At 37.0% G+C, this 22,622-nt stretch overlaps 2 protein-coding genes and 1 long non-coding RNA gene across 7 annotated transcripts in view; 2 read left to right on the top strand and 1 right to left on the bottom strand.

The window, feature by feature from the left end:
• myom1b (myomesin 1b) overlaps positions 1-10,971 on the top strand; it is a 31,317-nt gene extending 20,346 nt beyond the window's left edge. For 3 of the 4 annotated variants that reach the window (XM_041967570.1, XM_041967574.1, XM_041967571.1), the window contains 18 exons: positions 1-157; positions 244-350; positions 447-491; positions 654-790; positions 890-1,034; positions 2,912-2,971; positions 3,231-3,298; positions 3,388-3,501; positions 3,991-4,078; positions 4,165-4,203; positions 4,293-4,398; positions 4,553-4,716; positions 4,984-5,020; positions 6,306-6,328; positions 6,487-6,542; positions 6,712-6,927; positions 10,260-10,401; positions 10,477-10,971. In XM_041967570.1, the coding sequence (XP_041823504.1) occupies positions 1-157; positions 244-350; positions 447-491; positions 654-790; positions 890-1,034; positions 2,912-2,971; positions 3,231-3,298; positions 3,388-3,501; positions 3,991-4,078; positions 4,165-4,203; positions 4,293-4,398; positions 4,553-4,716; positions 4,984-5,020; positions 6,306-6,328; positions 6,487-6,542; positions 6,712-6,927; positions 10,260-10,401; positions 10,477-10,724 (1,952 nt within the window). In that variant the 3' untranslated portion in view covers positions 10,725-10,971. Of the gene's footprint in view, positions 158-243; positions 351-446; positions 492-653; positions 791-889; positions 1,035-2,911; positions 2,972-3,230; positions 3,299-3,387; positions 3,502-3,990; positions 4,079-4,164; positions 4,204-4,292; positions 4,399-4,552; positions 4,717-4,983; positions 5,021-6,305; positions 6,329-6,486; positions 6,543-6,711; positions 8,195-10,259; positions 10,402-10,476 lie in introns of those variants that run through there. The other variant, XM_041967572.1, reaches the window with a different exon arrangement.
• On the bottom strand, positions 49-14,356 carry LOC121628527. The gene is made up of 3 exons (XR_006008191.1): positions 14,187-14,356; positions 12,957-13,082; positions 49-135 (listed from the first exon to the last, which is right to left on the bottom strand). It is a non-coding gene; the product is annotated as an uncharacterized LOC121628527 (long non-coding RNA).
• Positions 14,350-22,622, top strand: part of LOC121628524 (phosphatidate phosphatase LPIN2-like) — a 13,790-nt gene continuing 5,517 nt past the window's right edge. Inside the window, exons 1-8 of one of the 2 annotated variants that reach the window (XM_041967578.1) lie at positions 14,350-14,456; positions 19,063-19,263; positions 20,372-20,467; positions 20,587-20,879; positions 20,960-21,076; positions 21,238-21,361; positions 21,470-21,935; positions 22,406-22,505. In XM_041967578.1, coding sequence (XP_041823512.1) covers positions 19,072-19,263; positions 20,372-20,467; positions 20,587-20,879; positions 20,960-21,076; positions 21,238-21,361; positions 21,470-21,935; positions 22,406-22,505 — 1,388 coding nt within the window. In that variant the 5' untranslated portion in view covers positions 14,350-14,456; positions 19,063-19,071. The remainder of the gene's footprint in view (positions 14,457-19,062; positions 19,264-20,371; positions 20,468-20,586; positions 20,880-20,959; positions 21,077-21,237; positions 21,362-21,469; positions 21,936-22,405; positions 22,506-22,622) is intronic. The other variant, XM_041967577.1, reaches the window with a different exon arrangement.

Consider the following 22,622-nt stretch of genomic DNA (forward strand, 5'->3'; position numbering starts at 1 on the left):
GCACCAAGGATATTGTAGTGGATGTTGATGATGATGGTGTTATCTCCCTGAACTTTGAATGCTGTGACATAACCCCCGACTCCAAATTCTTGTGGGCCAAGGATTATGTAGAACTCACAGACACCTCCCGTTTGACTACAGAGACCAAGGGAAACAAGTGAGATGATACACACTTTTCATTTGAGACTATTTCAGTGCAAACATCGTGTTTCTCTTCATTTTATTAAGATCTTTTCTCTGCAGGTCTAAAGTTGTGTTCAACACTCCAGGGGAGGAGGACATAGGTGTCTACTCATGTCTGGTCACCCACACTGATGGTGCTTCCTCCAGCTACACCCTCTCTGAGGAAGGTGGGCAACAAGAATGTAAAATCTTTCTATTAAAATTACATCAATTATTTCTTTTTTTATCCTTATTCATGAATCTTGTTCATCCTTATGCATCAGAGTTGAAGAGGCTGCTGGAGATCAGTCATGACCACAAATTCCCCAGTGAGTGCTTCACATCTTGTCAGAGCTGCACAGATTTGATATATATATATATATATATATATATATATATATATATATATATATATAAAGTATCCTTTTGTTTGTTTCTTTTTTTATTTTCAAGATGGTCCTCATTCCTTATTCACCCCTCTCTCTCCACAGTTATTCCCCTGAAGTCAGAGTTGGCTGTAGAGCTGATGGAGAAGGGTCGAGTGCGCTTTTGGCTGCAAGCGGCACAGATGTCTGCAAATGGCAAAGTCGATTATGTTTTTAATGATAACGTTCTCTCTCAAGGGGAGGTCAGTAAGAATCTGTGTCAAAACATTTAGTTGTGTTTACCCAACTTTAAAAAACATTTCAGACAAAGTTATTTCTCTTGGGGTTTTTTTATTTTGCAGAAATACAAGATGAATTTTGACAAGAACACTGGTGTGATTGAGATGGTCATGGAGTCTCTGACTCCAGAAGATGAGGGCACCTTCACCTTCCAGCTGAAAGATGGGAAAGCTACAAACCAATCCAGCTTGGTGCTGATTGGGGATGGTATGTTCAGTCAAATAACAAACAAAAGGTCTAAAATCAAATTCCTTTGACAACTTCATTAAAAACTATATCTCAGTGAATCATTTTTAAAGTTTTAAATACACAAAGCAATTATTAAAGTATGCAAAATCATTCCTACTTATCTAGATTGAATAAATAATAGCAAAAAAAAAGGCTTATTCAAATTAGGGAACATAATACAAAAACTAAGAGAAGCAATAATTTCCCTTCACGGATTAAAAATATAGATTTTTTTATTATTATTTATTTAATTTCTGAAACTTTTTAACTGTCATTGGAAAAGGCATGATCCTGAAAATTAGTCAATACCAATTGTTGAAATGTATATATTACCATTCTTTCTGTGGATTTAATCAGTCTACTATGGACAGTGGGCAGTTATGCCTTCATGCAGAGCCCAGCCCTGATAACTTCTCAGCACTGGAGGGCAGTAAAAACATTTTTAAAATCCTGTTGAAATTGTATACCTAAAACTACACTCATTCAAGGCCAAGCAACAAAAGCTAACGAGAAAAACAAGCTTTTACTGTTTTTACACACTGTTCTGGTCAAAAAGTTGAAAACAGCTATTAATTCTAGGTAGATGTATCCAACTTTTAACAGGTTTTGCACAATTAATGAAAGGATTGAGCATTACTGTGTGAAAAAGCCTCTTTTTAATTAAACCAAAACTCCCATGCTTTAAAAAATGTAATGCTCTTACATAAAACCTTTTAACCTTACAAAGTTATTTACATGGTGTTTCTAATTCACTCAGACTCCTGAAGTGCTTCTTAATATCTGAACTCCATATTCTTTTATCGCTACATCTCACGTTAATGAGCATATAATGACAAAAATGTGGGATTCAGTGACACATGTGAGGGCTGGAAATTGCGTTGCGTTACGTTGCGGCCTTTAATACCAAACATTTACAGCAAATCAAAGCGCTTTACATCAAACCTCAGTAACTCCTGTCTTTGTACTCTTGTATATGCTGGGATTATGGGGCTTTACTGTGCAAATTACAAAAAAGAAAACAAAAGTGGAGCAAACATAACAGTGTTTTGTTTGAATAGAAAATGTTCTTTGTTGTATCAAGTGGAAGAATTTAGACAATATATCTACCACATCATTTGTTTTAAGTTAATTGTACCTAAGTAGCTTATCACATGAACTCAATCCTCAACTACACATTCCCAAGGAAACACACTTATACCGAGAGCTCTGTGTATTAGCCTAAAAACAAATAAAAAAAAAACACTGACATTGTAATCTTTTAAAGCCTGACCCAGAAAAAAAAATGGGGAGAATTTCTATTTTCTATTTTTTTATCTGAAGTCTTTATTTGGCCCTTTTAACAAAATGTTTTAAAAGAAAAATATTAACAAAAACATTTTTGTATATTTACCGTTTATTACTTAGTGATATGTCAAAATGATTGTACTGCATTATTTTATTATTATTGCATCCACCAGGGGGCAGAAGACAAATATCACATTAGGTTTTGAGCAAAGTTTTTAACATAAAATTGTCTCAGAAACTGTATATGATACATACAGCTTTAAAGGGTTTAACAAGGATTTCAGAGCTGAAAGGTCAAGGTAATTATTACCACCAGTATGCAGAATTTTACCCAAAAGTTTCACTTTCTGTTCTCAGGTCAGAAAATTTTATTCAACCATCATCAAAACTGGGGCAGTGTGCTTCATTTGAGCTCATATAGTCCTATTTAATACATGATCAAATCAAGCTGCCATGGCAACTGCATCCCACTAAACTGCTCGGCCCATTTTATTACTGTTTGCAACTGTAATTTAATTACAGCCAAGCATCTATAACCAGATTCTGTATTAATAGATTTTTTTCATTCACAGTTTTCAAGCAACTGCAGAAAGAATCAGAGTTCCAGAGAAAAGAATGGTTCAGAAAGCAGGGTAAGGCACACAACTCACTAATTCAATTATTTCTGTGACTTTCCTTTTCTTGATCAAATTAACATGCCAGAAAATGACAGAGTGAATATGTACAAATTAAACAGCAAATGCCTGACATTTTACTTACTGCTTTAATTAAATAAAAAGAGATATATATACTGATGAAAGATCAGCAAAAGATCTCAAGAGAAATAACCACAGATATATCTTTACATTATTTACCATAATTGTCATCATCAAACTGCCATATTTTTCACAGGTCCTCATTTTATTGAGTATTTGGGTTATGAGGTGACTCCGGAGTGCTGTGTTGTGCTCAAGTGCAAGGTGAGCTGCAGCTTCAGAGATATCTCTGGCTGTTGTCTTTCTTTGAAACATTAACTGTGAAAGCATCAACCTGCTATGTTGCATCACAGGTCGGTAACATGAAGAAGGAGACTGCAGCTCTGTGGTATAAAGACGGACACGAGATCAAATCCGACGAGCACCTCGGCTTCACAGAGGGAGTTCTGAAGCTGGAGATTGCTCAAGTAAGGAAACAAGAGAAAAAGCCCTGATGGAGCAGGAACTTACTTACTTTATTGTGTATTTTTCTTTAGTGTATATTAATGGAAAATCTGATGTTAGATGTTTTTACTTGAGACTACCAAAGACCCCTTGATAATGAGTTTAAAGTAGTTCACTTACTGTTTTTAAATTTGCTTGTTTTTCCTCAGATTTCTATTAAATGTCTCTAATCTGTATTTCATAAATCTCTCACATGCCACTGTATAGTTTGTAAACATAGGGTGGTTCGTTGCTATGAGACTAATTTACATAATGTTACAGCATGTGTCTCTTGCAGTGTGACTGGTGTGGGGATGCAAACAGCTGGCTGTTACAGTTCAGATTTTTGTTGTTTTGTCTGAGAATATTTATTAATGTCACTTTCTTTAAGTGCTTCAGCATCATGTATCAGTTTCTTTTACAAGCTGCTGATGATGTTTAGGTGAATTTGACTTTGTTGTTCTCCCTGTCAGATTTCCAAGAAGGATGCTGGTGTGTATGAGGTTGTTCTAAAGGATGACAGAGGAAAAGACACTTCCACACTGAATCTGACAGATCAAGGTAAATTAACACTGTGAGGCACTTTCATATTCAGTCAATTATAGCAAAGAGGTTACATGAAATAACCACATTTCTGCTTTTTTAAGGTTTTAAAGACTTGATGAATGAAGTTTTCAGTTTTATTGGTAAGAAGAAACATCTAGTCTACAGATTTTGTGACTGATGAAAGAATAAGTAAAGATTTTCTGTGATTTATTTGTGGTCATCTCTGCAGCCAATTCCTCCACTCCACTAAAGATCACAAGCACAGATGAGGGCATCCGACTCTACACCTTTGTCAGCTACTATAACGATTTACTCCAAGTCACATGGCACTACAAGTAGGTCTAAACAAGCTGGCAACTGTGCATTTATACATTGTGATTTTCCAGATAACACACACATATGGCATCGTTAAATTATGTGTGTGTCCTGCCATGTTTATTTGTGTTTTAGTTTCACAGTGTATGAGTTTTCTTTGTCATTCTTCAACAGGGATTCGGCAATCGCCTTCTCTGATCGTATAAAGAGCGGCGTGGTCGGAGATCAGCTCTGGCTTCAGATCACAGAGCCCACAGAAAAAGACATGGGCAAATATGCCATTGAGTTTAACGATGGAAAGGGCGGCTTGAAGAGGACTGTAGAGCTCTCTGGTCAAGGTGAGAGCATACATACATTTAAGACCTTTCGACTAAACAAGAGCTTTATGGTTGACCAATTTATATGCAGTTCTTACTTTTTAGTGTCTTAAACAGTGTCGGTATAAAGAGCACCGTTCCAACATGTGCAGATCAAAGTCTTTTCCTTTATTTAGAACGGATTTTATAGATATTTTAAGATTTTGTGTTATTCAATTTTCAAGGTTCAAGGGAACAAAAATCTTCTTGCTACTAAAACAGATTAAATTACTTTTTTCTGTCTTGCAGCATTTGATGATGCTTTCGCAGAATTCCAGAGACTTAAGTAAGTTATGACTAATCACGCAGTAAACATCACATTGTTAGCTTTCATCGGCCACTTTATGAGGTACTAATCTTCATCTGATCAGCCACTCATGGAGCATTTAGGTTTTTTAGAATGGGTAGGATGATTAGCTGAAATTAAAACCAACCACATAAGGAGAAGTGATTTAAAATGTAAAAACCACAGTAGTGTCACAACCCGTGTTTGTAAAGAATGGAATGGATGTGTGTCAGCAATCACATGGCATGATGGGGTTTGTAAGGCAGGAATAGAAAAATATATAAACTGTAAACATATAGGTTTTTCTCAAAGGTCTGTGGATTAGCATTATCTATTCCACACTTCTTATAAGTGGTCATATACAAGAACCATGGGTGGAAAGTGAGCTTCATCATACAATACAATACAATACAATACAATACAATACAATACAATACAATACAATACAATACATTACAATACAATACAATACAATACCTTTATTGTCATTTTACATTTTTTTACAACAAGATTAAACACAACACAGCTTAAGGTTTATCTGCAAAGGGAACAGAATAAGAAAAATGAAATAATTATATAATATTTGAGCCTTGTATAACTGCAGTGTGCAGTTTTTTTTACTATCTATAATAATTGATGGTAGCTTGTGAAAGGCAAAAATCAGGGATGGATGAGGGAAATTGGTTTAAGTTGATAAGAATTCAACTTTAACTCAATTTTCCACCTCTTACAATGAAGCTAATTCATAAGCATATCTTTATCGAGTTACACAGATGTGTCACCACAGCCAAAAACCACACCAGTTGCAGCTCTTGTCATCTGGTAACAGGAAACTGAGATCACATTGGGCCTCAGCCCCTGATGCTACTATAACAACTTAGAGGAACTTTAACATCCACACTTTAGACCACTTACAGAGCACAATTTGAACACCGGAGTCTTTCTATGTATAGACACTCCTGATCTGATGCATTTCACAAAGCTCAGAGCACCTCAAGTTCCTGTTAGTCTGTTTCCGGACTTATAATAGATCACTCTAAAAGAACTTAGAGATGTGGAGAAGCAAGAGATTTACATCTTGAAGCTGTCATCCACAAATCTGCAGAAACTGTGTGGTGCAGCGTAGCTGTAGTGGCTGTAATGTGAGCACAAAGCTCTGCACATGATATGTTTCTCTTACACCTTTCCCAATAAAAAAAAAAAAATGCAGATTAAAACTGAAATGTCAGCTGATTCTCAGCACCTCTGATCTAATTTGGTTTTCCCTTTTTGTCCATGTCGTCAGAGCTGCAGCAATTGCAGAGAAAAGTAAGTAATATTGTAGTTACACTGGCTTCACATCTTCTTTTATGCACATTTAGTTCTTAAATTGACAATGATTGTGTGTCATTTGCTGTTTTTTTTTTTAAAAAACTGCTAATATAATCATTAATTTTTTTGTCTGATATGTTCTCTGTTTTTAACAGATCGTGCTCGGGTAGCAGGAGGTCTGCCTGATGTGGTCACTATACAGGAGGGCAAGGTAAAGAGTTTTGGCTAAAAAAACGTGGAAAGCTCAGTGACACACACCGTTGTTTCCAAGGAAAGACCAGACAAACAAAAGCAAAACACACACAATGTGGCTTCATCTGCTCAAAGTCGGAATAAATTTAATCATATTTTTGGCACGTTGTTCATTATTCTGCCCTCAGGCTCTTAATCTGACCTGCAACATTTCGGGTAACCCGGTGCCAGAGGTCACCTGGCTGAAAAACGACAGGGAGATCACGTCCGATGAGCACTGCATCCTGAAGTTTGAGTCGGGCAAGTTCGCCAGCTTCACCATCACTGCTGTAAACACGTCAGACTCCGGCAAGTACAGCATCCTGGTGAAGAACAAGTACGGCACAGAGAGTGGAGACTTCACCGTAAGTGTCTTCATCCCAGATGAGGCAGGCGGCAAGAAAAAGTAAAAAAAATAAAATAAAAAAAGCGGTCCAAGTCTTATCGTAAATATTTGTAAATGACAAATATAAAGCATTTAAAAGGAAAAGAGGGTTTGAGAATGTGTGACATGTTTTGTGTAATGTCAAAAAGAAACTCAAGAGGTGCTGAATCTGAACATAAAACAGTTCAGAGAGAAGTCTGGAGTCCAGCTAAGAATTGATGCGCACATTTGGTCCAACATGAGAAAATCTAACAAAAGAATTTTTTTTGCACCAACTCCAAATTTAAGTGGTGCAAATAAGTTTGTGTGGAGCTGCAGCATGCATAAGAAAATAAAATCCAACATTATTTAAAAAGGGAAAGTTAAAGATTATTGTAAAAGTCTTGTGTTAATTAGATGTGAAGCTAAGTCACTGAAAAGGTTAGTGTGAAATGTTTAGTCAGAAATTTAAATGTTTTTACATTTGCTACAAATTTTGTGGACTTTCCAAGCTTCCTAGATCCAGAACTAATCTGCACAATTCTTAATTTTACGATAAAGTTTAACTAATTTAATGTGTTACATCTTCCAGAGACATAAGATTGAGATTCACTGTTAAAAATCTTTCACCTAAGTAAGCGAGGCAGATCTGGGGCATGTTCTGTGAAGACAAATTTCTATTTTATTTACATTCGAACAGTACTTTTTTTGCTAATTCTGCTTCCTTCGTAGGTTTCTTTGTGGAAACAGTATTGCTTTTGGCTTGTTTCTATCCTTCATATTCATTTAGCAGTACAGTCAGTACTGGATCCATGTTTCTCATTGGTTACATTGTCTGATTGGACTCCCCCTTCTACAAGAACATGTTTGAAAACCTGAGTTGATGAGCTCATACCTAGCAAAAGTAACCTGATGCTAAACTTCATGAAGTAAACAAAAACAAAATTAGTAGCAAATGGATTAAAACATGCAATTTTGTTAGATTTATGTTTGTTCCATTGTATTCATAGTCACTTTAAATGTATCATAACATCACTTTGTCTCACTGTCTGTAGTGAATACTGTAATGTCATCAAACTGTCTGCTCATTACTATTGATGTTATTCACTGTTGTCATGACACCCCCACCATTAATTACCACAATGTATTAGTGATATTGATGCCACTACAATTAAGACTGTGAGGTCACTGTTAATACCAACAGTAGTGATTATTGCTTCACTTTCTGTTCCCGTTTTCTGATGAGACTAATAAAAAGTAGCACGTACTCCCCACTTCCTCCTCCTTCTCCTTTATGAGTCGTCTCACTTTGGTTTCAACCCTCCACCTTTCACCTGTCAAAACCCACCCCCTCGCTTCAGTGCACTTTTTCACTCCCAGTCATGGTTTCTCTAAAGTCTGACAGAGTACGGAGACAACCCACCCCCTATCCACTGATGTTTCCCTCATCTAGATATTTGTTGTAGTACGATTAGTGAAAGTGTGCTTGATTGCTGATGCTCATATATTCATCTGATAAGCACTAACAGAGAAACAAAATCAAGCTCATAGCAATTGAACTGCTAAAAACTAATGTTTAAACACCTTTCAACAGAGCATTTGACAGATGGAGCTCTTTTTTTCCTTATACTGAATATAAATGTCAAACATAGCCACCAGGTTTGCTAAATCAAGCCAACAAGGAAACCAACAAGGAAACAAGGAAATGTGTAAGACAACTCACAACCACAGGGACTGGCTTCAATTTATGGCTCCAGGTGACAGTTACTCAGTGACAAAAATACTGACACAGACCCCCCCCCCCTTACAGGGTTATTATGGTGGTACTAGTTTAGCTATACTCTTTGTGATCAGTGGGTTTGTGGTCATTCTGAAAGAAATTCTGGTTATTTCAGATATTAGCCTACCTCTTGGTCAAGTATAGTCACTCCTGGCTTCTAGACCAGTATTGGATTTAAAACAAAAGTTGTGTCTTTAATTTTTATTTTCTTTTTTTCAGTGAGGGTAAAACAGGTTGATTAAATACCTACTCACTGCCAGTGGTAGTATGTTTATGCTTCAGTGCATTCTGCAAATCAAGCTACACAGAGCTCAAGTTTAGTGCAGTAGCTTACATATTGTTACCCTGCAGTGGACAAGCCGAGTTTCTGAAAAACAATAAGCTGGCAACTGTTTTCCTACCTACACTGGTAAAACAGATCAATATCCTCATTTTCTATCCTCTGGTTGTTGCTGTCATCTTCAGAGTCTAACTTTGAGTCTGAATTGAGCGGCACAGGAGCACTAAAAAGCCTAATATTGTCAGGTATTACTGGGTTTTAGGAAATTACATTAAGTAATGACTAAATGCAAAATATGACACCGATCACAAACTCATTATAATGCCATGGTGGTTATTTCCACAGTTATTGAATGAAAAAGTAAATGTGTGTAAAAAATAAATGAATGTGTAAAAAGGCAAAGTTTGGTTAGTAAATTTCCAACAGCTTTAATTGATCTTTTTCTTTAGAATACCTTTTCTGAAACTGTCTCTGGATTCTGACAGTAGTAAACAGGAAAAACAGTCTTTGGCAAAAAAAAATCAAGTGACTTGTTATTGTTTAATGCAAGAGACAAATGTACTTGAATAAAACCAACCAATATAAGGAGGCTTTAGCAAGGTTCAATTGAGCTACTTACTTCAAGCTGCTCTCTGTCAGTCAAGTTTAAAATACCTTTTGGAGAAAAATACAACCAAAAACAACAACAAAAAAAAAATTCTAAGCAATGTACGATTTACTTATATAATTTAATGATATAATTATGACTCTGTACACCGAACTGGGGCACTGTTGTAGAAAAATAAGAATCACGGAGTTGATTATTTCCTCTTCGTGTTAGGTGATTTTGGACCAAACGGTTCAAGGGTGGATGGTTTAAGGAAACAGGGATTCAGGAAATCCCAGACAAGCTATATACCATCAAGGCCTTTTATCTGGCTGTGTACTGCAGACTGAAATACTGAAGTAATGCAACAGTCAGCCAGCAGCTGGTAGACGAGTCAAACTCATGTTGTAATTCCTGACAGTAATTTTTGTTTTCATTCTTTTTTTTTTCTTTAGTAATAATAGGTGCTGGTGTTGCATTTGTGTACAATCAGTCACTACAGGGGGATGCTAGGATTACTATTATCAATATTTTGATTATTTGAACTCAAATATCACACTGGAAGTCATTGGTAGGCATGACCTCAGTGAACTTGCTGGTAAGTATGGGCAACACTTTACAAGCAATGGTTTGGAGGTAAATTCTGCTTCCAGTGCTTTATAACATGGTTTTATCGCTCTTTTTCAGCTTGATGTCATAGAGGGGACACCAGACTTGGGACTGACCTCCTATTGGACTGATGCAGAGGGAAATGTGGTGTTTGGCCCAAACACCCCAAAGGAAAAGATGAAAACTGCACTCACTGGGACGAAAATGCAAAAGAGAAAAGGTGGGAGGATTAAGATTAAATATGTGGGTGTGCAACCATCAATGGTATAACTCATTAATGATTATCCTCTCACAGAATCTGTTGCTAAGATGCCTCCTGTGGAAAAGGTGGAAGACAAAAAGGAGAAAAACAGCAAGGAGTTAAAAGAGGAAAAGATAGTAGATTCTGTCAAGGCAAAGCCAAAAGCCCCCGATTCAGAACAACCAGAAGATGCCAAAGAAGATTTGGTCAGCCAACCCCTGAGTACCAACTCGATGAACGCCTCTGAGCAGCCTGCAGATGCAGTGGAGAAGCCCAAATCAGAAGCTGAAGCACAGCCTTAAACTACATAATCAATACAGAAGAGAGAAGCTTCTGTTATCCTTTAAGTTTGATGTGGGCTCATAAGATGCATACAACATGTCTTTTATTTCTTATTTCTTTTCTTTTCATTTATATATAACCACAATAACCCAGTATTATGCAATGGAATAACTAGTATTTTATTAAAGACAAATCCTGATTTTGTATCTTTTTCATCATGTATGCTTGAATAAAGGAGATATTATACTCATATTTTTGTGCTTGAAGATGTAGGAGTGAACAGAGTGTTGGAGGCTTAGAGACTTTGATTAGCACAGCTCTTTTGTGGTAGAGGGAGGAACAAAGCAAACATCAGAAATTCTTCTGGTCAAACAGAGCAAAATTAATGTGTATCAACAAGTTTTATATACAGAAAGACATTGATACAGGGATAGAAGGGTTGACAATGGGAAAAACAATGAGCCTTTGTAGAAAAAGCTTCTCATTCTCAGATATATTTTAGTAAAACCTACTGTGAAGTGATCTGACTCTGTAAATGTTTCATGAGGAAATGAAAATGGCTGCTCTCCCCTTCAGAGCTCATAAATGGCTTCACTTGTTTCTACCAGGACAGCCTGGTGGCACAGTGATTTTTAGCCTAGAGCTCACGTTAAGCCCAACATGTGTTGCCAAATATCTGCCTTGCTGAACTATCCAGGAGCAAATCCCTCAAAATCCCTCACCACCTGCAGCTCTGTGAGATTTCTGACCTCCAAACAGAGAACATGGAAAACTAATTTACTCACTTTGATCTGCAGGGTATTGATTGGCTGCATGCTTTTACAAGACAAGCAAAATAAGATAAACGCAAAAGTTTGATGCATTAATTTTTACAGCCGCATCTGCATCATTTATATCTATATATAATTCTATTTTTGTCTATTTTTATTCCAGTAGCTCTAGGAAAGAACATTAGGTCATATTATTAATATTCATTTTAAGGAATGTATATGAAAAAAGTCCATAATGTAAAATCCAATAAAGCTTAAACCAAATAGTAATGTTTGAAATAATTTCTTTCCTCTGTGAAGCAAAGATGCACGTCACATTTCTCACTGGCATGGAAGCAAGATTTTTATTGATTTTGTTTTTTGTTTGTTTGTTTTTGTTTTGATTTTTTCAGTTGACTGCAGCCAAACATGTCACATTTTGGGATGCCAGTGTGCGGTGTGGCACACATCTTGAACTCCAACACAAACCTTCTTGGGTGGTGGTGATGATGTGGCATTGAGAGATACAAGTGACCACTTTATGTATTCAGTGGAATCAGGCTCATTAAACTTCTACCTCTAGAATCTTTGTTTAAGTGGCTTTTGGACACCCAGCAGTTGAACATAGCAGTACTAGATCAGTTAGGCACTGAAAAGACTGAACATGATGGTTTACCAAAACTGGTAGATGTGCCTCATATGTTACTTGTGCCTTGTAACGCATGCATGAAGAAGATCCACCCATCCATCAATAGATCCTCTGTCTGTCTTAGAAAGACTTTTTTCGTCTGTAAGCTGGCAAGTAGCCATGTGATTTCTATGAGGGTTGCTCCAGTGCTGATCTCCATGGCATCCTCAACACTCAACATTCACAACACTTTAGCGCTAAAAGGCCAATGGCCTTTATACCATAACAATATTTTCCAAAATATGTGGCCTCAACAGGCTAATCTCACAAGACATGTTGAATTATTATAATTGTTAAACAGGCTGAAACATACCTTCGGTGACAAAAAACAAGCTTTGAAAAACTAGCTGGTTCTGCCACAAGTGTGGTCCAAGCAGTACACATCATGTTGGAAATTTTGTCACATAAAGTCAAAGTCATACAATGGCATGACTGAGTGGATGTCCCTTTGGGGCTTTTTAGATTGATAATAATGCTGGATGAGAAATGTTTCTGGGCATTTAAAAGGTTTGCCACACCTCTGTCACTGCAGGAAAATATAAAATGATCCACTGAAGTTCTTTCTCATGTGTTCAACTTTTCTTATGTTTCTATCTACATCAAAATGTGCCTGTTGGCAAAGCAGAAACCTATGTTTTTATCTGATCACTGCAAAATTTCTCTCAGGTGGAGGATGCTTCTCTATTCTCCCCCAAAATCATAAAACTAATAGTTTTCTTTTTTCTTTTGTTTTATATATAAAGCTGAGTCAAGAGAGAATCACACTGAACTGAAAAATGGTCGTCAATGACTCTGAAAGCAGGGGGGGCACTCACCTGGAGTTACTGAGTATCCATGGCAGCAATGATACATATTTCGATACACAGCGTGCCAGGGGATAATATGCTGATTGACACTGAACCAAAAATCAAGTTCAAGAAGAGAAAGGCAGTGGCTGGGGGCTGGAAAAAGCATAAACATGAAACAAAAGATTATTACAAGGCCTCAGAGACACTTCTTACTATCACACTTTTACAATTTTTTGTTGTTCTTTTGTATTTTAATTTTACTTATTTCATAAATGAAACTTCTTAAATTTATTCTTAATACATGAAAACTACCTGAAATCATTGCACTGCAAAACCAGTTACATGATTGAATATTCATTCATTCATTCATTCATTCATTCTCCGTACCGCTTAATCCATTGCAGGTCGGGGGTAGCTGGAGCCTATCCCAGCTTTTAACAGGTGAGAGGAAGAGTACACCCTGGACAGGTCACCAGTCCAGTGAAAGGCCAAACACATAGGGACAAACAACCATTCACACACACACACAGCCAGAGTACCCAGCTTCCAATAATTTCTCTACTTTTTGTTAATGTTGCAGATGCTACTGTACTGCCATCCTTTTTGCAAAAATTAACTTATTGCAAGAGTTTTACATGTAATTAATTGATTTTATATTATTCATAACCACTGGTGCATTATGTTAAACACAGATGCAAATTTTACCTACGGAAAGGTTTGACAAACATCCAGAGTTTTTTTCTGAGTTTTTAAAAAAATAATAATCAAAGTTACTTAAAAACTCAAATTTGTGTAAGTTTCAGTGTTTGTCTTTGGTAACTGTTTCTATTTGTCAAATATGGTGAAAAAGTCAACAATGTTCACGTAACTTCTTGACATGACACTATGGGATATCAAACATAAATATCATGTCTTAAATGTTTTAAGACGTTTTCTGTTCCTTGGGGGAAAAAAAGACAATTAGGTTACCTATATCTGTACAAACAAGTTGAGGTCACCTACCTGTTTTTATTATTATTATTATTTAGTTATTTTGAGTTTTGAAAAAGAAAATCATGTTTCTAAGATATAATGATTTTCATGTTAAGACTTCTAAAAGTAATTTTCTGCTACCTAAATTGTTTTTTTTTTTTTCATACCGAATTTAGCTTAGCTATTTTTTTATGTAGACAGGTCCATGCTAATTTTGACTTCCCAAATTACAAAAGATAAATAAAAAAAATATAGAAACTTTTTTGTTTTCTTTGCTTTGTTTACCTTTTTTATTTCTTCTTCTTCTTTTATACTTTCTCTCTTTTTAAATGTTGACAGGAAATTGCACAGGGAAGCACTGAGTATGCCAAATCTCGTAACTGACCACATCACCTATTCTCCTGCGTCACTGTCACGTGGGCCCTCGGAGCTGCAGGGTCACGTGGTGCGTTCGGCTTCAACACAGCGATAGCAGCGGAGAGAGTTGACAGACTACCGGGGGAGGAGAAGAGACGATTAGTGTGTCTGCCTGCGGGTGATCCGCTTGTCCAGCAGGTAGGGTGGTTTAACCACTCCCTCTCCACATACGCTCATTTAATAGTTCAGGAAGATAAAATTAGATTAAATGTCTGTTTATGTCGCCCTTATATGCGGCTGCAGAATCCTTTAAATGTTTCTGAAGAGTATTTCAGCGGCGAGTATAAACAATCTTGTGTCATGTTTTATGCTGGAAATTAGCTATAAACACCGAATCGCTTCAATTTTATGGCTAATTATTAATGTGAATTTGACATATACAGTGTTTTTATTTATTTATTATTTATTTATTTATTATTATTATATTTATAAAAGCTGCATCTTAAAATGTCTGTTGAATCAGATTACACCCTTCAGTTTTGCCCTTCACGACTCATTGTTTGTTTGTTTCTCTTTTTTTTCATAAATTTATTTATTTAGAATACTCAGATTTACCAGTTAAAGTTGGAATTTTGTACTGTAAATAAACAAGTGAAAAAATGAAGGACAAATAAAAAGATATTCAGTATAAATTCCCTAAATATTTTAATAGCTACCTAAATTTGAGGATTTGTTGCTTTTATCGGTAATATTGAAATGCATGTCCCACATTTATGAGGAGTATTAGAGTGTTTACTGGACAAATCAAGTGACGTAAAAGTATCACAGGCTGCACTGGAAACTTAACTATAAGTTTTATGGCCTAACTGAATAATTGGCTAATCAAAAGCTAGATGCATCTAATTAAAATATTTGTGAGACACAGCCTTATTTGCATTATCAGTTAGGTGAGTAAATAACTTTGTTGAGTTAAAGTAGACAAAAAATCTGTGGTTAAAATGACAATACAGATGCAGGCACCTGAAAGGAAATCACTTTGGACACTTGGACTAGTGAGTGAGAGAAACGTGCAGAGACAGAGAAAGCTAGATTCATTCTAATCTTGTTAACAAGATTAATGCCTCTTAAGGTCCTGTCACCCCATGCAGAGATAGTACTGTTGATGAGAACTGGTTGTGCTGGATTTGATTGATGAAGGACTGGACATTTTGTTTTGTAACCTAAACAGGGCCTAGAAAACAAAACTACTGTGATGGTGATAGGAAATGTCACTCTAATACAAAGTGAATCTAATGAAAGACAAAGAAACCCAGCCAAATATTTTTGAGAACTGAAAACGGAAGTTGACTTCCAGTGAAGTGCTTGCAAAAGAAGCATATGCTTATTTTGACAACTGGTTGTTGACACTAGATACTGTTTTTGACAAAACAGCCCAAGAATTTTGTTCTAGTTCTTCTTAATCCTAATCATGCCCCCATGGATTTTGCTTGGCTGTTTGGGAATTAGAACTGAAACAATAAAGACTATTATATATTTCTAAACCTCTGAAGTACCCTTTTGACTGTCTTTGGATTACTCACCATGGATATTTTTTTAAAATTGTCAATCAATAACCGTAATCATCATATTATCTAATAATGAAATAAGCTGTACTTGCTTGTTTAGATCATTTTCTCACATATGTCATGATCAGTGAGTTTATGTTTTATATATAGATTATTTATCTAGTGATCAGGGCAGAGTGTGGCTTTCTGGTACTTGTGGTCGTGAGTTTATGTTAAATTCTCCCAATTTTAAGCACACAAACCTCAACACAGTAGGGTCTACATGGAGTGCAGGCAATGCAAACAGTCTGCTCACTGGGTAGATGTTATTCTACAACTATGCCATTGTGTTGTGATGATGCTCATCTAGAGACTTCTACTTTGTTCATAAAATGAGAATTGTGCTGCCAGTCTGCTGCCTGCTGTTGTCACTGGATAGGGGAAGCCACACCTTATAGGGAGTCAATATACACAGTGTTCCACTGTTATTGATATGTAAAACCCAGCTACTTGCTGTGACTTTGTTTTATTACCATTTATCAGCATTTCTGACCCAATCATTTATTAATAACCAACAGCTGTTCTTCTCATATATATGAGACAGATAATGATGACTTCCAGAGAAAAATCTCATGCCATCAGCAAGTTGAATTTAATTAAATCTGTGATGTTAACCTGCTCAACCAATAACATGTGGGTCATTTTCTGCACAAGTGATTAAACTGTTATTCAAACAAGTACAATAAACTGCTCCCTGTGTTGCATAGTTTTTTTTTTAGACTTCTTGAGCACAGGATGGTGGTGACCGGGGGCTGGTGCTAAAATATATTATGTAAGAGTTTTAGTGATCAGGCTGGGGTGATTTTTCTTCAGAGTGGATGTAAAGGGGTCATAGAAGCTGTGGTGCATGGCACTAAGCAAGAAGGAGAAGGAGGATAGGTGGAGTGAAGGCCATAGTTTGCCTTGATGCTGTTTTAACATGGAGCTATCAGGGAGGATACCTGTTGAGCAGAAGAACCAATCCCTGTGGACTTTGGTGAGTCAGTCCTGGTTTCACTTCTGTCTGACTTTGCTGAGTAGGTGATCTTGCTTTGGTTTTTGTCTGTTGTAAATCTGTCATAACAGTAAAATTGTGGCAGGAAGTATTGTAAATAAATGCATGACAGAAAAGCAGAGAGTCATAAATATCAGGTGGTAAAATCACATAATGACAATGGCATCCTGTTTTGGTTGACAAACAGATCTGGTTTGGATATTTATCCAATTCTAAACTTCTTTGTTGCTTAATCTTAATTCTAGCTTTTACAACAATCCTAACCATATCATAATCCTACTGCAAAACTTAAATCTGTACAACAAAGGTTATTTATTAATCACAGTGGGGTAAAAATCCTATAAAACTTAAATGATCACAAACAACATAGATCACAGAATTGCAGATTTGCCCTCAAAGACTTTAAGTTGCTACATAATAAATGAAAAATATGTTGTGCAATGAAATGAGAAAGACAGTCTCTGTCATCTCATTGTATTTATCATCAAATTTTTCCAGCCTGACTTCATATTTTAACTTGATTATATAATATTGGTATCACACTTTTAAGCTGATGTCAACAGATAGTACCTGTGGAGACACAGTATTTCCAGAATGTGGAGCAGGTCATTATGTGTTCTTGTTTTTTATTTGCTTGCTATGCTGTGGTATTTTTTTTTAAATATCAGCAGCTTGTAATCCATTGAGTATATTTTGGATTTGTTAAGTGCATTAGGGTGTAGAAAACATATCGGCTCTGCTAGTCTTACACTGAATGGTTTCAAAGTCCATCCATCTGATTTAGTCAGTGTAAACTGTCTTTGTTTGTACTTTACAGTACAAAATGGCAGTTGTACATTCTTGTTATTCATCCATGAGAAGTGCATGTGCATAAAAAAGGCTACAAAGGACTTCCTCATATCTGAAAGCTCACTCTATCACAGATGTCCTGTAAGGATAAAACAAGGTGAATTGCACCTGAGGGGGAGGTCTGGGGAATGAATATTCCTCCTGGTGAAGTGAAAACATTTTTTTTTTCTCTGAAAACATGGTCTTTGTTTACTGTGGTGTTACACTGATCATTCGGAAAACCAGAAAACAGACAGCTTTTGGCTTGTATGCTAAAATATGACCATGTCATGTAATAAATGTGTTATAAAATACTTTAAAAGAGAATGTGTTGAGTTTTTTGACATTGAAATCTATGTCAGTCCCGTAAAAAAAAAAAAAAAAAGGTTTTTCTGTCATGTTTAGATGTTGAAATAATTGAGCACGTGTCACAGAAAGGTTTTAGCCGGATTTTCTGCTCTTTCACATATCGGCTAATAAGTTGACTTTAAACCAAAAGAATGTCTGCATCGCAGAAAAAACTTTATATTAAGGGATTGTAACTCACAGCTTTGTTTACTGTGACTTTACAGTTAATTTTGCTTTGATTTGATACATGGTAAGAGGAAGCTTTCACTACAGATGGTAATATATTTCAAATAGATTATTTGAAGCACGGTCTATTGTTAATGGAAAACAGCAACCCATTATAAGTTAAGCTGAACTGTCATATGATGTCAAGAACAGAGGAAGTCAGTTTGCAAAAGCAGAATATCACTGTTGAAAACTGAATCAAGTATAAAAAACTAACAGGTGTAGTGACATCTACTAGTGTAATAGAGTTTGGACCCGTGCAGGTCTTCAGTACTGGGTTATCAAACCCAGTGTTTTGAATTATTGTCAGTGTTTCAAAAAAAGATTGATCAAGTACTATAAAGTGTAAAAATTTAACATAAATTAGTGACAAATTTCACAGAATATATTTATCCTTTATATGTAAAAGAAAACTTTCATAACTTTGAAGGATACAAATATCAGCAACCAGTAAAGCTAGTGTAAGCGTATAATTGACCCAGATTTATGTGTGCTCTCTCTATATACAGAAGCACACATTGTTTCAGTCCTCTGCAGTCCCGTTGCAGCAGTCAAGGCCCTGATTAAGTTCCAATCAGCTCTGGACCCGTTGGACAAAAATGGGACAGAGCCACTGTGTTCTGGGACCTGCTTGCATTTCATCTGCAGACTATTTTGGAAAAAACCAACCTTAGTGAGGGACAGTGGCCTAATAAGGCAAAAGAAAAATCATGGAAGGATTTTATACTGATGTAAATTCAGGCATCTTGGGGAGTTTAGCTTCTATGAGTCATAAAAGGGGATTTATGAGCATTTTTCTTGACAGGTGGACACCATGAACTATGTGGGACAGCTGGCAGGCCAGGTGCTGGTGACAGTAAAGGAGTTGTATAAAGGGATAAATCAGGCCACTCTCTCAGGCTGTATTGACGTGATTGTTGTCCGACAACCTGATGGGACATTCCAATGCTCCCCTTTCCATGTCCGCTTCGGAAAACTGGGGGTGCTGCGTTCCAGGGAGAAAGTGGTGAGTTTATCTTTGCATAAAGTAAAAGTGTGTCAGAACTCATATACAGTTTTTATATGCAGTGATAATGTGTTCCGACAGAATACCCATAATGTCATTGTATGTCTATAGTTGTGCAGTTTCTTAATGGTAATTCTTCTGTTTTTATATAATTTTTCATAAGAAAAATTGTTTTCTGAGCCAACTTTTTTCAGTTACATAAAGTAATGCATTATGCTTTGATAATTATACAAAAATAAATAATTGTACAACAGATCCTGCAGTTTCACCGTACCTGCAAATAAAACGACAGTAAATAAGTGATATGCAATATGTGAACCAGCCTTTTCAGTCTCTTGTAGAGCTCCACAAGATTTTCAGTTAGTCTAATTGCTCTGTGCTTCTCTTTTTCCATCTCAGGCACATTACCATTCGATCCACTTTGCCTCTCACAGGCGCAGATTGCTCTTTCTCTCTATTTATAGACACTATAGCAGCCTACTGAGGATTGAGATGTGAAACACAGACTAAAACTCAATTTAGCCTGTCATAGAGTCATTCAATTCAAAATGAATCATTCAAAAGGTGCCTCAGATAAGAGCCATCTGTTGTTGTGTTACAGGAAAGCCAGACAGTACAGGAAGTAGTCTGTGGTTGATGATTCTATAAATCACATTTGGTTTAAAAGCATGTTTGTCACTGTAGAGAAACCAAGAAGAAAAATGGAACAAAAAGCATGTATGGATCTCCAATCAGTTGGCAGTATTTTGCAAAATTATTAGGTTTTGGTTAATTTCTCAGCCTTTTGGGCATCTTAAAGACATAAGGAACCATTTGTTAAATACATATGTTATTAGCCATTTTCAATAATCTAACTACACCCAGACCGCCGAGTTTACTTTAAAAGGTCTTTGTATAATTCATGGATTGAAGTCATGGCAAGCTGCTTTAAAGATTCAGCTAAGTCTGTTGCACAGTTCTAATGAGTTGCATTCTAGACACCCATATTATAAACTTTTTTTGTTAAGCCTACTTAGTGTTTGTTACAACCTCAGGCCATCTAAGAAAAATACAATGACCATCCACACAGTAAAGTATGGTTTGTTGTGAAACTTGTTTGCCTCTGCAGATTGACATAGAGATCAATGGAGAACCTGTGGAGCTTCACATGAAGCTTGGAGACAATGGAGAGGCCTTTTTTGTCCAGGAGACAAAGCAGCAAAATGTAGGTTGTATACATTTTACGATGAAAATAAGAAAGAATAGGATCTTCTGGTCCACATAAAAATCACCTGTTTTGCCTTCAGTCCTTTACTCTTTCTATAAATCTTCTCTTTAAAACAGGAGATTGTCCCTGCCCACCTTGTGACCTCTCCCATCCCTTCAGTAGAGGCTCTGTTCAGGAGCAGAGAGGCCGGATGTGGGGAATCAACATCAGAGACCAGTCAACCTCCTGGTCCAGAGGACCAAGCCTCTGGAAACATCCCTTTGAGCGCCAACTCTGGCAGCAAGAAGAAGAAGAGGCGGAGGAGGAAGCACAAAGGTGAGCCACGCAAGGAGGAGCAAACAAGTGCAAGTGGGGAGCAAGAGATGTGTGAGCTCAGTTCAGATGAGGAGCACAATGCACACAATGGACGGTGAGTAGAAATCGAGCTTCTGATTTCTGGCCTGCTTTTGACTGTAACTTTGTCATTAATTTTAGTTTTCCCTTGGTCAGATCATCGTCACTGTCTGTAGTGAAGGACAATATGGACCACAGGCAGCATTCCCCTCTCACAGCTCTTGAATGGGACAGCTATCCTTTCTCTGATGGAGACTGGTCTCCCTGCACTATGTACGGCCCTCCCACTCATTCAAATACTTACCTATCTCTTATAAGCAGAGATACAATAAGACAGTCCACTAAACAAGAACAGACAGGGCTTAATAAAACAAATCACTCCCTCAGCATCATTACAGCTGACTCAGTGGAAATCTGTTGTTTGTTTTCATTAGGGATGTGTCTGAACCCATGTCACCTAAAAGTGACTCAGAGCTGATGGTGAAGCCGACAGAGAGCATGCTCAGGGCTGAGTCTCACATGCAGTGGACCTGGGGAGGGTTTCCAGAATCTACAAGGGTACGGCTCCTAACATTTGACTAGTTTGATATGTGAGGCTGCAAACATAAAAGTAACCTAAAAGATGTATATTGTAATATATTATGTAACCTTTATGTTTCTATCCAGGTCAACAAAAAGGACAAATCAGAGCCAAAGATGCTGGCCATCACTCCCTCAGAGAACACACACTTCAGGGTTATTTTGAGCTCAGAAGCCATGGAAGAAGAGTCAGCAGCAGTACAGAGATCTACAGATCCCATCTGCCATATCGTGAAACCGGAACCTCGGACCATCAAACCTGATCAGTGCAGCTGCATCCCGGAGCCCCCTAAAGCTTCATCAGCCATTACCGAACCTAAGCCAAGCCTTTCTCATGTTATGTTGAGCAGCTTCCCCTCTGAGCCTAGTCTCAACAATTTTGACCGTAGCACAAAAAATGTTCGTAAAACCAGATGGACATCTTCCCCGCCCAACCGCAGGGACAGCAGCTCTGTTAGCAGTGGAGGAAGCAAAGAGGCTGGAGACCCTGCAGCTGTTTGTCCAGAGTCAAAAGCCTCTTCTACATCTACCGACTCACCCATCAAGAGGAGGGGTAACTTCTTCTTTACCACATTCTGAAAATGTCTTATGATTTGTATATGTAGTGTATCATTACTGAAGGCACTGCTAATTTTTTTCATTAATTGTTAACATAAAAATTACCATTCAATAAGGATTAAAAAAAAGAAAAGGGCTCTTATTAGTCCATGAGAAACTTTTGTAAAGGGGTCAAATGTTTTGTAATCTATGTGAAAAGACTGAAAACACTGAAAGGTATAAAAACTAAATTACTTCAAACTTTCCCAGACTTGCATGTGACTTTTACAACACCCAGTTTGAACGTAAGTGAATGTTAACAGGAAGGATGTGGTTTCTGCTGGGCATGAGTATACACTCTGCGTCTGGAGCTGCACTCACATGCAGAGGTTTAAAAAAAAAAAAAGGAAGTGAAAGAAAAATTAAGTAAAACAAATTAAGTCAGCAATTTCTAAGACGTGGTCTGTTGTTCTCCTTTTTAAAAAGTTGTGAGGAAGAGGAGCCAACATCAGGGGCCTGAAGATATTTACCTGGAAGACCTGAATGCTCTTGAACCTGATGTGGCTGCTCGATACTTCCCCAAAAGGTACAAACCTGAGAATCCTTAAGCCTTGTTTCCACCAACGGGTGCTGGTTAGGACGGGTCGGTTAGGTTGCGGATACAGTTTGTAAACTGTAATCTTGTTGCGTTCGCACAGCCAAC

Source organism: Melanotaenia boesemani, chromosome 18 (assembly GCF_017639745.1).
Source record: "Melanotaenia boesemani isolate fMelBoe1 chromosome 18, fMelBoe1.pri, whole genome shotgun sequence".
Lineage (NCBI taxonomy): Eukaryota > Metazoa > Chordata > Actinopteri > Atheriniformes > Melanotaeniidae > Melanotaenia > Melanotaenia boesemani.